At 38.5% G+C, this 18,316-nt stretch overlaps 2 protein-coding genes across 7 annotated transcripts in view; one reads left to right on the top strand and one right to left on the bottom strand.

The window, feature by feature from the left end:
• The window catches only part of LOC136097299 (pinopsin-like), a 92,076-nt gene extending 77,708 nt beyond the window's left edge, over positions 1 to 14,368 (top strand). For both annotated transcript variants that reach the window (XM_071807893.1, XM_065829554.2), the window contains exon 5: positions 10,156 to 14,368. In XM_071807893.1, coding sequence (XP_071663994.1) covers positions 10,156 to 10,383 — 228 coding nt within the window. In that variant the 3' untranslated portion in view covers positions 10,384 to 14,368. The remainder of the gene's footprint in view (positions 1 to 10,155) is intronic.
• ST6GAL2 (ST6 beta-galactoside alpha-2,6-sialyltransferase 2) overlaps positions 2,762 to 18,316 on the bottom strand; it is a 182,191-nt gene continuing 166,636 nt past the window's right edge. For all 5 annotated transcript variants that reach the window (XM_065829552.2, XM_065829550.2, XM_065829553.2 and 2 more), the window contains one exon: positions 2,762 to 7,805. In XM_065829552.2, the coding sequence (XP_065685624.2) occupies positions 7,537 to 7,805 (269 nt within the window). In that variant the 3' untranslated portion in view covers positions 2,762 to 7,536. The remainder of the gene's footprint in view (positions 7,806 to 18,316) is intronic.

Below are 18,316 nucleotides of genomic sequence, written 5' to 3'. Positions count from 1 at the left end.
AGGGTTTCTCTCACAAGCATATAAGGAGTTGTTGCTACAGTAATTATCCCTTATCTGTCAGCATCCTGTAACCAAGAGGGTATTCAATTTGTATTTGTCTGTGCATAGAAACAGGTCACCAGAGGAAATGAGTTTTCTTATTCCAGTTATCATACAGATTACTATAAGCACATGGAGGAGGTTGTTCAGAGCGTAGAAAAGTAACCTCACAACTCCGCAGACATCAGTCTTTTCCCAGTTTGTGGGATTCATGTATTTACAAGGAACCTGAGACTCAGCAGAAATCAATTACTGTTCATGACTCTACCTTAGTTCTTCATTTTAAGATCACATCTCACTGCACAAACTTGACAGCAGCAAGATGAGCACAAACGGATGAGTTGGGTTCCTCTCCAAATGTGCAGAAAAAAATAAGAAAACAAACAGCCAAAACCAATTAAGTGACTATTAGGAAAAAGCAGCAGTTCTGCAGTTGCATCTGGTACGGTATATCTTTCTGTTTCTTTCTCCTTCCTTGCTGTGCTTCATCATTCCATCATTCTTTGTCTCTCCCCCTTCCTTTTCCTGGACCCTTTTCTTTTTACTTCCTTTATAATTTTTATGAATTCAGCAATCCCATCACCAATGACTCCCCCTGTGATTTGTCACAACCTACTTGTTCTGTCAGTTCTCTGGTGGCTACTCTGCCTCAAGGGGACCCCAACCCCCCCTCCCGCCAACCAACCAAACACACAAAAACCCCAAACGAAAAACACAACCAACAAAAAAAGCCCCCCCCCCAAACCCCAAACATCACACCCTGATATATTACTGCATTACAGTTCATTTCCTGTCATTTTATGTATTCAGTTAGCATTTCCATCAAACTTAATAAGTATTTACGTTAATATTAGCATATTTTTAAGGTGTGTACTTCTAACTTGCCTTGGGTGTCAAAGCATGAAGCTCAGGAGTCAGGCTGTACTTCCATAGAAGTGCCATAATTTCTTTGAAGTGGTCTGCCTGGAGTAACTTACCACTGTAAGAAAGTAGAATCTAAATATTAAAAATAGGGAAAGAGACATGTCTGCAGTGGACGTTGGTAGGTTTTGGGGTGCAGTAGATAAATCCATGCTAGTCTGGTGATGCAATCAAATTATCCATTTTTCAACCTGGGAAGACCAAGGTGCTGGGAGTCCAACAAAACCACAGATGTTAGTGGACCATTCATACTGATTGATGAATTAGACCCACTGCTTAATCATTGCTGCACATGCATTTTCCTGCAGAAAGATGTGGGAATGATTATAGCAAAAGGCTGTCTCTTCCGCAGCTAGTCTTAACTGTTCTTCAACAGGTTCATGCTGCAGTCAAGACAACAAATTGCAGGCATCATCCCAAGATGTGTCTTTCAGTCAGATCACAACAGGAGAGCTAATAATGCAGATAAACAGAGCAAGATGTCTGTATGAAGTTTCACCTGTCAGAGAACCCTGCCCTTCAGAGCCGCTCAAGGGAAACACAGTTGACTTCTATGAATAAAAAGATAAAAGGTGCCTCTTTCAAAGGCATATTGTTCAGAAAGGAGCAGTCCAATTTTGGGAATGAAACCTGAAAATGACTTGCCTCCAGGGTTCCCCGAGGTACTATCAGAAAGGTAATGTCACACCTCCTATACCTGTCACTGCTAAAGAATAGGCAATACAGGAATATGTTCTCTGTACCCAACAGAATATGGTTCATGGGTTTCAACCTCCTACTGAGATACTGGTTTGTACATGAATATCCTCTCACATATCTTAGACAATGAAGCTTATTGAGCATTTTATCATATGAAATACAGTGATAATGTTTTGCTGTTATTGTTTTTTTTTAATTAACAAAGCAGAAAAAAAGCAAAGTTGATGCACTGGAAAAGCATCAGTTAGTTGCTTTGTTCATGCATCTGAGCAATCAGTTTATCCCCTAGTGCAGCTAATTGTTCTGAGAGGTGTTACTTGCCTATCATGGCATATAGTAATTATTCCTTCAACACTGCCTGCCAGGAGGTGGTGTAATACACACTGGGTGAGCTGCATGATTACTGGCTGCCAGTTTACACGACAGCAATCCAACTTTTATCGTTCCACCAATGTGTCACTAGCTTTATTGTCCGTGCGGACTCTCTGGGTTGAAAAGAGTGACTGTCACCTCCACTGGCCCAACTCCAGCCACTGCACAGTTCAAAGACTATCAAAAGCAGCAGAATGCCTTACGTTTAATGGGTGTAAACAGACTTGTAGCGGTTAAATCATATGAAATTTCATCACAGACTGAATGGCAAGTTACGTTTTACCTTTGGTAAGTTGTTTTCATTGTAATTAATAATCAATAAAAAAAGTCTGTCCTTATTCTTTAAGACATGATGCTGGGTTCCTTGAAAGGGTGGCACAGCTATTTATCCGGTTTACCAGCATTTCGAGTACAGCACCAAATCACCAAAGCGTGACCTCTTCACGGGACTTGACTCTCAAGAAATTCACTGCCAATGCTAGAGTAGCATTGTATATTCTCCCAGGGGAATCTGAGAGCACCTGCTTGGGTAAACGTGTTCATTTTAGAATAAAACTGGCTTTACAATATTTGCCTCTTTTGTGGGAAAGCTACTTGTCAGCCTATCTGTCCATTTGAGATTTCATTACAATTGTGGGCAGAACTGACAAGCACCTTCCTTGTTTCATGCCATCTGCAGTTAACCATCATTCACTCAAGGCAATATGAAAAAACAGCACTCCAAAACAAATGAAAACAAATGTTTTATTTACAGGAAAAAGTCTGTACACTGTGCATACATAAAAATATACAAAATCATAATAGAAAATATAAAAAGTGTCAAAATGTATACAAACACTGCTTAAAAATGTGACTCCTGTAAAATCTTAGGGTTTATTATTAGAGTACACATTCATTTAAAAAAATCATCATACAAAATAATTCTCAAAGCTATTAGAAAAGTACACAGTCTATATTTGTATAGTTCCATCGACTACATGTTATAAGAGTGATGAGATGATATGGATAAATGTAAGGCTTTTACACACAACTCTTATTTCTAAAACAAAACTCTGAACCTGATCACTAAGCCAGAGAAAAGAAATTTGCAGTGTCAAAAGTAATTCAATGATGCAGGTATGCCCAGACATGGGCTGCTTTACATTTGAAACATCTAAATCAGTTATCCTCCTTGTGAGAGAGAGGAAAGCTCCCAGAAAAGCTCCAGATACTTTCTAATGACAGTCTTCTGAATTACCTACTTCAAAAAACAATTTCATTTATTCAACATGCATCAACTTCCGAGAGCATAAAGGGAAAAATAGTAGCCATTTATTTTTGCAGTCAATGCATCTAATATTCCTTTCATGGTAGGTCTGTGTCACTGCCCAAATGACATTTTCCATCCTTAGAAACTGCAGAAGAAAAAGGAAATGAAAAAGAAAAACCTCACTATGGATTGGCTTGGTCTACATGTTTTTTGAAACCCTGTTTAATTCAATCCATCTCTAAAATGACTGTTCAGTCTGTGTAACCACTGAGTGCAGACACTTGTCTTCATTTAAGAGGAAAAAAAGTCTCAGTTTTGCTGACTTTGGCAAGAGATCTACAGCAACACGTTCAGAATTTGGGTGTTCTCACCAAAGAAAGTGTCCAGACAAAAGGTATGCAATGATTTAGCTAAATTTGTAAAGAGAGAGTGTAAATTACAGTGTGGAAACCACCCCCTCTCTCTGCAAAGGTGTATATTTCTTATATCATTGTAATCTCACTGATTTCACCAGAGTTTCAAAAGTATAAAACTGCACAGCAAGGTGAAAAACAAGATGTTGTAGTTTAATCCAAGGAATGCCTGACTGAGCTCTGAGTTTATGCTCAGGTGAGCTTTAGAACTATAAAGTAATGGAACAATTAATACTTTTTAAGCAAAAAAAATACTTTGGCTCAAAATGAGGCAAAATATTCCATTTGTTTTTTTCTTGAATAAACAGAAGAATACCTTGATTTAACCATCCAAAAGATGAATGCATAAAATGATAGAGCACCACAAGTCAGAAAAGCTACAGAATTCACAGTGGAAAAAAGAGTGTAATGAAATTCAGCATGAACTCAGCACGTTCCCTTAAGCTGCTGCTGCATTTCTGGTTTGTTTCAGCAAAGTGCAACTGTTGTCCACAGCACCAGGGCACAGAAATTAAGCTCAATAGCTTTTGAAGGCAACTTACTCCTACTTGTCAGTAAAGCTCCATAAATTTAAAACCTCCATCACTGCAACGAGTGTGAAGGGAGCTCAGAGGTCCACTAGTGGAGGCATTTGCTTGGCTGATGCACTTCAAGAGGTGGGTTTGGGCAAATGTCTCATCTATAGTGCCATTCCCACTCTTTTAGGGTGTGACAGCCACACGGGAGAGCTATGAAGCCATGTCTGTATCTTTTTCCTAATAACAACCCAGGATCTGGGTGGGAAAATGCATTTCCTTTCACATTGTCTGCATTTAATACATGTATCTAAAAACAGCACTCTCATGTGCTGTTGTTATTATTATTATTAAAAGATACACAGTTCAGTGTTACCACACACATTTACTGAATGTGATTCTTGGTAACAATCTCTCTGCCCTTGCGGGGATGGGGAAATGTCCATAAACACAGAAGTACTTGGTGGGCTCTTATAAAAGCCACCAACACCAATGCCACAGAGTGTAAGCAGTGGTCAGGGGAGCACCTCTGCAGGTCCTTTATGTTCCCCCGTTATTTCTGTCCCTTGCCCTCCTGCAGCAAGTGGAGGTGAGCCCTCAGATCAGGCACACTTGTGTCAAAAAGCAAAGGAGGACATGGCAAGGTAAGGGAGTAAAATCTCTTTAAGCAGCCACAAGGTGTTTGAGCAGGCAGATCAGTGAAACATCACAGTGGAAACCAGTGCTGAGAAGCCACACAAGGAGATCCTTATTTTTTCAAAAAGGTGGGCATCACAAGTTGGTCCTCCTCTGAGAAATCAATCATTTGCAGAACAGCTTTGTGGCATCTTCTGAGGTGATGGTGCTACAGCACCCACATTTGCACTTGCAGGAGGAGCAGTGACTGCCTTATGCATCAGGATACAGCAAAGAAAAAAAATTCTGCTGGGAGGACTTGAATGTGCACAGTCCAGTATATTAAAAACATACAGTTCATTTTATGACATCTTAGACCTGCTTCTGCATTGTTATTTAAATGATGTATTAAGTAGTTATGCTTAGCACTTGTTACATGAAAGTTTATAATTTGCTTTGTTCTGTACAACAGCTATGTTGATTATTCTGACAAAGTACTGGGGGAAAAATACAACATAATCCTGCTCTGGGTAGTTGAGTAATACAGTTAGTATTTTTTCTTCTTCATGAAAATCAAAGTTAAAGGTTAGTGGTTGCAGATCAGTCAAAGTGATTTTTTTTTTTTTTTTTTCTTGTCAGAACTAGAGAATTTCCAGCTTATGGAAAAATGGCATATTCACTAGTCCTAGAAAGATAATCAGCTTCCTTCCTTTACAAACATGTGGTAGCTAAACCAGAATAGAGGAAGGAGAGACATGTTTAATTGCACTGTGCAAACTTCATATGTTTTGCAAACAAGGTACCAAACATATGGAAAAATAGATTAGTTCTATGTAAGTTATCTATTCTCCACAAGATTAAACAACAGTGTTATTAACTTTAAGAATAAAACTTGCTGCCATACATAACATTAAAAAGAAATCAGTAAGTAATATATCCAGAGGCTAAGGCTAGTATGATTAAAACCTATTCATTTTGATTTATGGACATAACTGTCCACATAATACAGAAGTACAGTTTTTAGATCATCTGGACATACTTTCTGTTAACAAAAGGAATCCTAAGAGGATCATAAAGCACAAATTAAGAGACTACATGGGAAGAGAAGGCTATGTCCTATTAAGACACATATTCTTCACTTTTGAGGAAGGAAAATCATCAGACACAAACAGCAGAGTGACAGAAAAATGATTCTGTGATTATACTTACATTACTATTGAAGAGGAAATAGTCATTACTATTGTGTGCACTCTGCAATTGTCTTTCTGTTGTTTAAGACAAAACACAAAAAATAATTTCCACCACAATCATTCATGAATTCTTTTCAGTACCTCTTCAAGTTGTCTGCCTTTTTGCTGAATGGACATGAGCAGGACATAGCTGCTTTTGTGTACATCAGTTCCTACTGAACTTACCCTAAGAGAAAGGGTACAGTTGTGTGAAAAAAAAGACAAAACACCTCCTGCCACTTGGAAAATCTGAAACTCAAGTATTGCCATGAAAAATAATGCTTTAAATGTGTTAGCAACCAGGCAGATTTTTAGAAGTGCCTTAGAGAATATTCTCATTCTGTGTTATGAAGAAAAATATCAAATTATCTCCATATGCAATCCACAGTTAGTTTTTTGCTGGCATTAGAGCTTCTCTGGAGTATACTCTTTCAAACATTACATAAAAAATGCTGATATCCTCTTCTTTTGTCAGAAAACTCCCTATACTCTCTTAACAGCAGTAACTTATGAACAAGTGAGTTTGATTTGGATCCCAGTGAAATACCTGACAAATGATGTCTGTCATCCTGCACGCTATCTTTGCTTCAGAAAGGTGAACTCCCTCTATGCTTGCTTTCAGTGTGATGTGCAAGTGCTGCACAGCCTTCTTTGGCTTTCTCTGGATCTTCTTCATCTGTGCAGACCACGGGAAGGCATCGTTTCCACCTCACACACTCTCAATAGGCCTCCCAGGGAGAGTTGTGTTGGGTTTTTTTTTCTGAATGAGTTACGAGTACATTTGTTGTTCTCTAAAGAAATGAGGCATTTCTCTTTTCCCTCTGCCCTATGCAGTCAGTGTGAGGGGTCTGGTATCAGAAGTACATCCAGTAGTTTAACTGTTTTGGCCATGTGCACAGCCACCTCCATCTGCACTGGTTTTGTAGCCATCATAAGGCTCCCTGTACAGTTCCAGGCCTGTAACTGAACCTTTGTATGAATGGGAATTAACATCTAGCCTAGTCAATGACTGCACAGCTCAGAGTAATGATTACTTCATTCTTGGAGAGTGTGAAAATCCCATGGAGCCACGAGAAATGCTGCATTGTTCAACTGGCCGCTCTGTACATGAACAATAGAGGCTGTTTCACAATGCCAGGTTTGACAGTTAAATAAGTTCATTAAAAAAAATTACAGTCTAGCATATGTGGTATAAGAGACCACCGACAAATTCTGACAGTCACACCCACAACAATACATTATATTTCTGCCTAAGTATGTCCTCTGCACCTTTCATGAACTAAGCCTTTTTATTTTCTTTAACTATTTGCAAAGCAGTAATAAATACTCAGGCTTAGAAAAGAAGTATTTCTCATGCCTGCTACTTAATTACAATTTATAGACTCAAGACTAGATTGGTCTAAGATACATTTTTCAAGTATTCTCTTCTTGTTTATAGTACAACAGTAGTACCTTATTGCACATTGTTTCTGAAGGACTCTCTTCTACAAGTGTGGGAAATTATTTCTTTTGGGGCACTTGACAGCTTTGAACCCTGGCAAAATGACTTTCCCCTTTCGATACAGATCATCCTGCAAACCTTTGTTCATCCTCTGCACCAGCAGCTTCTCGTAGAGCAGTGGGTGGTAGGCCCCTAAGGTACAGGCTGCATCATAGTAGAGTTCATGGTAGTGACACAGGTCGGTCTGTCGGACAGAAGGGATGTATTCGTACACGTGCACCTCGTTACACATGGACATCATGATGAGGATACCTGGAGCAGAAAATGAAACTGAAAGTCAACCCCAAATTTCGCCTTTCTCACAGAAATTTCCCTGCATTCAATCTGTTTTTCTTCCCTGCTTTCCTTTGCCGTTGCACACCTAGGTATTACTTCTGTTAAATCATTAAGTGAAGCAGTAGTTCCTTTTATTAGAGCAGCTTTCACTTGTTCCTGATACATAAAGATTGTGATCCCTGTAGAGCCGATGGTATAGGACAACAATCACAAGGAAAGAGTAAAAAGCCTATAAAGGGTTTGCATACCACCATCAGCCTTCTTGAGTGAGAAGACTGCTCTCCCCCACCTTGCCCCATTTACCCCATCCTGTCCACAAAACATCCCCCACAAGAATCAGGGACCTAATGCAGCCGCATCCTAATTTTTTTGAGTCAACTGATAACTTCTCTTGGTTTTCTTGTATATTATCAATTCTTGAAGCTATTTAGGAAGACAGACCAGGACTTTGCATTCACTTGCAGAATACAGAACACACAGATACACACAGAACAGTCATTTGATGTTTTTAAAGAGGTCTTCTGGGTACTTCTACCACTTCCACAGCTAAACCTTATTTAGGCTTATAAATATCTCAAGCGTGGGTGTCAAGAGGTTGGGACCAGACTGTTTTCAGTGGTGCTCAATGACAGGATGAGCAGTAACGGGCACAGACTGAAACACAGGAGGTTGCATCTGAATATGAGGAGAACCTTCTTAACTTTGAGGGTGCCAGAGCACTGGAACAGGTTGTCCAGAGAGGTTGTGGGGTCTCCTTCTCTTGAGGCATTCAAAACCCAGTTGGATTCATTCCTGTGCGATCTGCTCTGGGCAAACCTGCTTTAGTAGGTGGGTTGATCTAGGTGATCTCTAGACGTCCCTTCCAATACCAACCATTCTGTGATTCTGTGTAAACTCTGACCTGCCATGTGCAGGAAATACAAAAAAAAAAATCCAGATATGCCCATTCGATCCTCTGTGCTTTTGGATATCTGTGTCCTACGATATTTACATACATGCTAATTTTCAAGACTATGAAGAATTTCACTGATTTCCTTTTCCTTTTTTGTACATCACGAGAAGGAGAAACAAGAATAGAAAAATGGGCCAGTATCATCCACGTCAATGCCAGACTATCATCAGCACCATCAATAGCAGCTAAGGCCATATAGAAATTAATTTCCAGTTTAAAGACAGAAAAAGTTTCACTTTGATCTTAGTTGCAGTCCTAAGATGCTGTAACTCTCATCCCATGATCAAGGTCAAAAGTAGAGCAGGATAGATTCAGGAGGAATATATGTGACCTTATGTAAACTTCGTTTTTCTACAGCACAATTGTAAATCTGTACTAACAGAAGGTCTTTATAGCTTCAAAATGAGAGAAAACTTACTGTTGCGGCTGCACATTTTCAAAGGGACTGATACCAGATACTGATCATCAGCACAGTCTAAATTGCAATACTTTTACATCAATCACAGTTTTGGAAGCCTTTTCTGTTTCAGATAGCCATGTGAAAGGAAAATGACAAAGCAAGCTCTGGACATCAGTTTGTTGTTGTGGTTTGTGTTGTTTTTTTTTGTTTTAAGATTTCACTTTAAAAATAAAAACATATAGAAAATGTTTTGAAGCACTTGTTGTACTACTCATATGTCTATCGATTGAATATGACTGTCAACTCTTCAAGGAGACAGCTATACCATTCTGCTCACTTTGCACTTACAAATGAGAACTGATGTAATTGTTAGTTTTGTTTTTGTTTTTTTCTGTACAACAGCTTTGGAATAATAAAGCATCAAAGGTGTTTTGGGTAACTCTCACAAGAGAAATGAATTTACATTAAAAATTATTTTGGTTTGTTAATTAAGCAAAACCATTTTCTGAATTTTAGTTTGCAGTTTGGGAACAGGGAGATTTCAATGGCTTGTTAATGAAAAGAACCTTATGTTCTCCCTGCTGTGTATCATTAGATTATCAAAATGATTTTTTCCCTGCCTGATGTGTGAAGTAACTGAAAACCAATTACTTCTGTGATTAAATTTTCTTTTATTATAAATGAAAGGTTATGAAAATGTTCTAGATGGTTTTACAGCTTTACACTCTACGGAGTCTGTAGTCTTCAAAAAGCTAAGTATATCAATTTCAAAGGAAAAGTCCCCAAATTTAAGTGAACTTTAGTCTTAAGCAGCAAGAAACAGGGATTCTTGGTGAAAACACATTTAATCCCTATTTGAGCAAGAAGGATGAGCTTAATAAACCACATTTCCTTGCCTCCAAGCTGTTATAGAGATGCTCTGAATTGTAGCCTGCCTAGCAACCAGGTCTAGAATTGTTTGTTTGTTGTTTCAGTTTTACAAATGCTTCTGCCAGCTTTTCCACTGCCAACCTCCTTCCTCCACTGATGGAGAGCCCACCTGCCACTCCAAGGTAACCGTTATCCAGCTGAATCAGAGGAAAGAGGGTGGAAGCACATGCAGTAAAGAAGCAAATCCAGAAACAGACAGTAAAATGACTTCTCTCCTGCACCCAGAGCCAAGCCTGGAGCCAGTTTCAAAAGCTGTACCACCAATGTCTTAGGAAAATTGGCTCTGACGGAAAGTACAAGCCTTAACCAGAGTGTTTCATTTCACTGCCACATTACCCAGCTGACCTTAAAATTAATAAAGAAAGTTGCCACTTGTGGGATGAGAAAAGTGTCAAGAACAAATATTGGGACTCTCTTATAATTTCCTTATTAACAGTAAAGATGGCCACATCACTGCAAGTATGATTCAATAATGACGAAATTTCAAACAATATCATGGACTTTCCCATAAATTAGAAGCGGTAGAGTTTTAGTTCTTTGTGATCCGTGGAACAAAGTCCTTCAGAATCAACCTAAAAGGCATGCTGAGGTATCTAGTTTAGCTCCTTGCTCTTCCTGCCTTATTCCATCCAGTTCATGTCTTGGGATTTCACATTCGGTTGCTCATAAATAACCATAATTTTTGACTGTCCACTCAAGTTTTTGCTCATGTGAATGATGTTTGAATGATGTTTCGTGACAGGAAAGACAGTGACTGGACAGGCCAGTTTCTGAGTGGTAACAGCTAATTTACAGAACATCTTTGTGTTCAAGTCTAGGGTAAACAAACTGAAAGATGAGCTAAGACAATGAGTAGTGATCACCACATACACAGGTGTCCCTGGGCTACAGAGACTTATCTGTCTTGGTGGAAATGGGAGCGCTCCTGAGACTTCCAGACCTGATGCACATTTTCAATGCCGAAACTGTACTCTGGGGAAAAACGGTGGTCAGTGCCAGACCTTTTCTGCTTTTAGCACCCCTACCACTGCAGACCCCCAGCCAAAGAGACCAACGGTGCAGTACAACCAACACTCCCATCCCAATCACCTATGGATGAGATTCCAGGGCATGCAGCACTACACACTCAACCTACGTGAACCCAGGAAGGTTGGTTCCTCCACTTAGCTGTCACAGCCCTCAAGTTTTCCCTTGGAATGATCTGATCCTGGTGTTTAATTCAAAACCAGAAGGTGAGATAGCACTGTATTAAAGACAGAGGGAAGGAGAAAAAAAAAAAAAAGCAGCTTTTTGTTTAAAAGAAGCTGTTTTCTTTGTATGAATAGAGTCTTAACTAAAATAGGGAATAAATGGGTACAGTTCTGTCCCGTGCCTTAGAGGATGTGAACTCTCCTCCACAGGGGACAGCCCTCATGTTGTAGTGAAAACTAAGTTCACAAAACCCAGGAATCAACTGTCTTTGAAAGAACAGCAGCAGTTTAAACTGTGAGGACATTTACACCAGTCCATGTATTAGGATATATTCAGGCTTTATTCTCTTTACTTTCTAATGCCATGCCTGGCTTGTTTTCCTTAAGTCCCTAAAACACGGCTGTCAACAGAGCTCCCCAGGCTCTTTTAGGGCAGTGTGCCCTAAAACAGCTCAGCAAAAACTTGATTAACTAGATTAATCCAATTAACCTACTAGCAGTATTACTACTGTGCCTAGGGGATTTGGTCAAGAACCCATAAAATTCCAGTACAAACCAGCAGAAATATTGCCAGTCTGAGTGATGATGTTGCCATGAGACCTGTGGAGGGGTCTACAGAGAGCTGTACCAGGGTCTCCTCTGAGCAGGGACAACTTCGAAATTAAAGAAAGATGTCTGTGGTCCTGTCCAGCCCAGTACTATCTCCAAGGATGGAAATGGAACTGTTGAACCTTCTCAGAAGTTTACTGAAGCATGCAAAAATAATACCATAGCCATGAACCTGAAACCAGCAAGCAGGTGCGAAAATGACCATCAGACCTGTTCTCTTCCAGATCTGATGTTTAAGCTTTAAAACTTTTAGATCTTAAATATCCAATATGAATTTCATAATAAGGAAAAAGTCAGGTTATCTGGCATGATTTTAGCTTTGACAAAAATGAATTGGTGCAACCATACATTCAAAATCACAACTGAAGATATTTCTGTATAGGCCACTCTAATTCTAATACTCTTGCTGGATTTTCAAAAATCCCATTTGAATTATAGATGTGAAAATGGAAAAATGCAAAATAATTCTGCCTGTGTGGAGAAAAGTTGTTTTATAGTAAATCATTCAAAGGTGTGTTTTATGAATGTTTTATAGTTGAATGGTAATATTCCTGAATAATGCATTGGAACAAAAAAAAAGGATTGTGAGCACAGAATATTCTTTTAAAAATATTTTAAGATATATTATACCAAAGAAATGATGCAGCTGTCAAAGAAACAGTCAACATGCAAGTTTGCTATAGAAGTACAATATTAGATTATAATAAAGTATTATGTGTCTCAAAATATTACATATTAGTATTTCAAAATCCTTAGAAAGATGTGTTACTTTTTTCCTATTTGGCTGATATCTATGGTGTCAGGAAGTGTTTGGTATGGTTTAAACTCAGTCCAATTGGCACAATAAGCTCCTGAGCTTCTACAATCTGCGCTGAAAACATTTAAACCAGAATTAAATTAAGATTACATTCCTTGCATCGATGGCTTATACAAATGAACATATACTATGGATTCTAATTATAAGGAGAAAATGTTTTTCAATTTGTTCTTGGCAATCTTAGTGACTCAAGAGGTTCTGAATTTCCAACATGCATCTTTTGTATAGTACAATTGGACTTTGTGTTTAGCACACTAATTTAAAAAGAATGTTCTCTAGTTTACAAGTAAATAATATAGTTCAATATACCTTAATACAACAGGTGCTGTATGAAAGCATTTAGAATAATAAGTGTAATTCAAACATTCAGCAAGATCTCAGCATCATTTTAACAAAATGTAAGAGATGCTGAAAACATTTAAATACACATAATCTGATTGTTATACTCATAATGTGTCTCATTTCACACAGAACACAAATTTAGTTACAGAAAAGAATTTAGCTAGACACATTAATAAGTTTATGTTTGATAATCTGTGAACTAGAAAGCATTACAAATAAACATAAAGATTTATAACATACAGATTTCTATATGTTAGTCTACTTCTATGGTCTCTCTTGATCGGATTTCAGGTACCACAGCAAAATCTTTTGCTCCTTGAAACTGGGCCAAATGTGCCTCAGTTATTCTTTGGAATATACACTAAAGGTAGCTTTGACTTCTTAAAATACTGCAGTTGCAAAGAGAAGAGTTCTTTTACCTTTGTTTAGTTCATGAACTATGACAAATAGTAACCACAAGAAAACCAAATAGGAATTTAGCTGTCACCAAATGGCCCTGTGGCTAAGCTTAATAAATTGTGCAATACTTGTCACCTTTGATGTATGGATACTCGCATTATATAGTAGACTTAGAAAATTACTTATTCATCACTTAATGCTGAATGCAAAAAGCTGTACATTAATCACAGTAATATATTCTGTAATATGAGGGTGCACTGGCAAATGCTGACCAGTAATACAATATAACTTTAAATGTGTTATTCAATTTTGGGTGATACACTAGAATAATCAAGAATTTTTTAATGTGATTTGGGGTTCTGTAAGAGAAGAGTTTGCACTTTTATCTCCATATTTCAGGAAGCAGGAGATGCTCAAATTTCAGAGTGCTTTTTATTAGAAAAAGAATGTAAAGCTTACATATTTGGATGTATTATTTATTTGTGTAATAATACTTGGATAAAACTGAGCTGGAAAAAGTAAGCACTATTCTGTTCCTTCACCAACTGCTGGAAAACAGCTGAGTCAGTAACAATAATAAAGGCAACCTCTTAATATTTCAAATAGTTTTATTCAGTTCATGCAAGTGTATTTTTTCTAAGCAGAGCTGGAGATCAGCTGTATTTTTCTATTCAACATCCTCTCTGAAGCCATTTTAAATTTAAGTCCTTAGTCATACAATGATGCATAGACACACAATGTTGCAGTGTAATGATAGTCTTGCTTGTACTATTGTCTCAATGCACGCAAATGAGGATTAAAATAATGTTATCAACTATTAATGACGCATAACTGTTAAATTTGTGATGTCGACTGTAAAGCCTCAAACAAGCCTTTCTTTCTTTCCCAACAATAAAGTAATCTGGCCTTAGTTATCAGTTTGTGTACAGTGGTTTCTGCATTACGCTAAAATCTGCAACACTTAGCAAAGACTACCACCTACACTGCCAAGCTAAAATGTAAAAATCTACAGAAAACACATTTTGATTTGGGACTAAAACAGAAATAGAATACTGCAGTCAGAGCTTTCAACTAGCTTCTTAAAACAGACAAAAGCCGCTGGGTATATAGGGGTATTGAAATGCGCATTTCAAGTAAAACCACCTCAGAAGAGGTAAACTACCAAAGTGTACTGATGGACTAGGATTAAGTAGAAATTCAGGGCAAATCCAGTTAGTAAACAATAGAGAGGAGCAAAATCTTCATAGAAAAGCCTGTATATAATCAAGATATTATTAAAAAGTCCTCAAACTTTACAAATGCTAATGCACCATCCCGTGCACACAGAATGCTGCTTTTGAGAAACTCAAAAAAGCAGCTTTAGCCTTGGTCATCAGATGACAAAAATGTAAGGTTAGAACTAGGTTGTTTACAAAGGCTACCAAGGAGGGTATAGGAGCAGTTTTCTTACAGCAGAATGGTAAAAATAGAGACTGCTGATTTATACACCATCAACCCTTACTAAAAACTGAGCTTTGATATGTTCAGAAAGAGGGGGGGAAGACTGAGTTCATATTATACAGTGAAAAACATATCAATAGGAGGCAAACAGGTAACACTTATTTCTGCTGCCAAAAAATAGAGCAAATCTGTCCCTAATAACAGTGACATTTTCTCAACTGTCAATTTAGGATCTGCCAGTGGAATTGAAATCCGAGACTTGGTGCTTGGACGCTGATACTTTTGAGAAATATAGAGTAGATCAAAGTCCAAAACGAGATCTAAACATATCAATACTCATTTAACAAACCCAAATTTCAGCCAAATGCGAATCAACAAATTTAACTGCAATAAGCCACCACGGCAATTGCCTAACACTAGTGGAAGATGATGAGAATACTGCGCAGTTTTGTTTAAAAGCATGAAGGTGGCAGCTGCAAAAATCATGCAAAAATATGCAAGAATCGGTTCTCAAAGCTCATCTAAGGATTAGATTAGGGAGACAAAAAGTAAACAATTTTTAATGAGGAGTGACATTAGCTAAGATATAACTCCTAGATTAAGATAAAATGTTTGTTTTATCCTGGTGAACCTTTCCCCACTAGAAAAAAACCCAACTCTGTGTTTTCTTGGTTATTATTCACAGACTTCAAGATGGATTCACTAGAAAATATCACACTAAAGGATGATTTGTCTGTGTCAATTTCATCCTTCCTAGACATGGTATAGCCCTGGAAGTAACACCTAACAAACAGGATGCAATTTGACAGCAATTAGCTCAGCCTACTTTCAATGATGTCCTGAACTTACACCTTTCACTAGAGTGGATAGAAAACAACGCTTAAATAATAACAAGTTTATCAGAAAAGACTTATGGTCAGATGTGGGTCTGTGTGTCACATTGTTAAGGTGCAGTCTGGCACTGGTAATGGATGGGCTTCCACAAGCTGACACCCTGTTTAGAAGAAAACCAAAGACAGAAATATCTACAGGTTAGAACCTGATGGAGACAAGTGGAGAAATTCTGTTCTTGATGGAAGCTGATCTGTGTTGGGTAATATTAATCTCACCTGGTTTTAGACCTCTGTAGTGTATGTGTGCTGTATGTTACTATTTTAGAAGTGGCTAGCAGCAGTGACATATTTAACAGGCTTAAACCAGTAAATGTATGTACACAAAATGAAATATTACTAAAGAACTCTAGACTTGTGACTTATTTTGAAAATAATCTGTAAAACACAACCAGTCCTTCCACTTCTCTCCCCTCCTTTCCCTTTGTCTGTATTTGGGACACACACACTGTTTCCCTCACCCCAACCAACAGCTATTGCAGTGCTGTTGTCTCTGCTCAGTAACATGCCGGCACAGAGCTAATATATCACAGACTCAGTGAATGTCCTGAGTTGGAAGTGACCCACAAGAATCATCAAGTCCAACTCCTGTCCCTGTATATGACACCCCCAAAATTCACACCATGTGTCTGACAGTGTTATCCAATCACTTCTTGAACACTGCCAGGCTTGGGACCGTGACTGCCTCGCCGAGGAGCCTGTTCCAGTGCTCCACCACCCAGTGGGTGAAGAACCTTTTCCTGATGTCCAACCTAAACCTCCCCTGGCACATCTTCCTGACATTTCCTCGGATTCTGTCATTGGTCACCAGAGAGAAGAGATCAGTGCCTGCCCCTTTTTCATCCTGTGGCGCCCAGAACTGCACACAGTGCTCCAGGTGAGGCTGAACCAAAGCAGAGCATAGTGGGACAATCACATCCTTCACCCAGCTGGCAATGCTGTGCTGGATGCACCCCAGGACATGGTTGGTCCTCTTGGCTGCCAGGACACACTGCTGGGGTGTTGTATGTAGAGTTTTGAGGAATCAGTGGCTCCAGAAAAGAGTTATGCTAAGATAGGGCATCCCATGCCCCAAAGGAAGCACAAAAAATGTTCTTTTCCCTAGCTCCCAAGTGGTGGAGAAGCCAGGGAAAAAAAAATATTCTACCTCTTCTCACTCATTCCCCAAAAGCCACAGGATGCAAGAGATTCCCTCTTCCACACAAATGACCCACTGGCCTCTTTTCTGAGAGACTTAATAATATTGTGACTTAAGTACCTTAGTACAGCTATTAACAATGCTAAAAATTCCCCTGACATCAATCATGGCTGACGGATGGTGACTCACTGCTGCAGAAGAACACAGTGGCAACACATTCTACCAAGTATTCTCCCTTTGGGAAGACTCAGTTTCTTATAAATAGCGCTAAATGGTAGAAATAGATACAATTGCCAGGCGAAAAATGTAAATACTGAAGAAATAGCCTAAGATCACCCTAAAACATTTCCGACGTTCCTGAAAGGAAACAGTCTGATGTTTCCATGCTTTAATTTATATGTTTGTCCAATTTTGTAAACTGAGGCTAAAGAGGCTTGAAATTGAAGTGTTTCACTTGATCCAGAACCATTTTTTTTTACCTTTTCAATGTTACTGGCAGTAGCGATGTCAGGAACTGCTCTTCCTCCACGAGTAACTGCAGGTCACAGAGAGCTGCCTGACTTTCTGCTGGTGTAAATATGGACAAACCAGATCCTTGTGCAGAGCCTGTATTCGGTCTAATTGCAGAGCACTGCACACATACCTACAATAAGTTATTCTAATAAAGTGATTAGAATCATTATGGTCCATGCTTTAAGAGCTTAGATTCATGGATATAGGTCCCTCTGCCTGTGAAAATTCAAACCCTCTATTTAACAAGTTATCTTCCTTCATATAGCTGTTTTCAGAACAATGGTATTAGCAGAGTGGCCATTTAATAAACCCTTTTCCCATATCTTCCTGCAATTAAGACACTCACATTTTATAATGGTCATCATTTACCCATTTTTTTCTATTAATTTTATAGGAAATAATTTTGTAGATTTTATAGGAATAAACTCAACATTCAGAATCTGCTTTTCACTCAGGTGCACTCAGTTGTGTCTGCCAGATTCAGTTCCAACTGGATATGTGCTGCCTATGTTGTTGAGAGATACCCGATCTGAAGACCAACGTGACTTTTCAGACTTCTGTCAAGCTGTATTATGTATTTTATGCTTTATCTTGCCCTTTTTGTCCAACTTCAACAATACACAGTTGCTGTTTCTGTGCCATGTCCCAGTTTGTATTACGTTACATGTGCAATGCATGGACACCCATTCAATATTTAAAACGCATCTATAAGAACAGTAGTTAGTTATCAAATGAGGTGGATATGATTCCCAATAAGCTTGTCTTACTGCCTTTTTTCAAAAAAGTTAAAAATAGCATTACCAAAATCTCTAAGCATCTTTTTTTGAGACAATAACAACATAAATAAAATTCCCAGTAGAGGTGAAG

This window comes from Patagioenas fasciata, chromosome 1 (assembly GCF_037038585.1).
Source record: "Patagioenas fasciata isolate bPatFas1 chromosome 1, bPatFas1.hap1, whole genome shotgun sequence".
Taxonomy (NCBI): domain Eukaryota; kingdom Metazoa; phylum Chordata; class Aves; order Columbiformes; family Columbidae; genus Patagioenas; species Patagioenas fasciata.
This window is presented reverse-complemented; position numbering and strand designations above follow the sequence as displayed.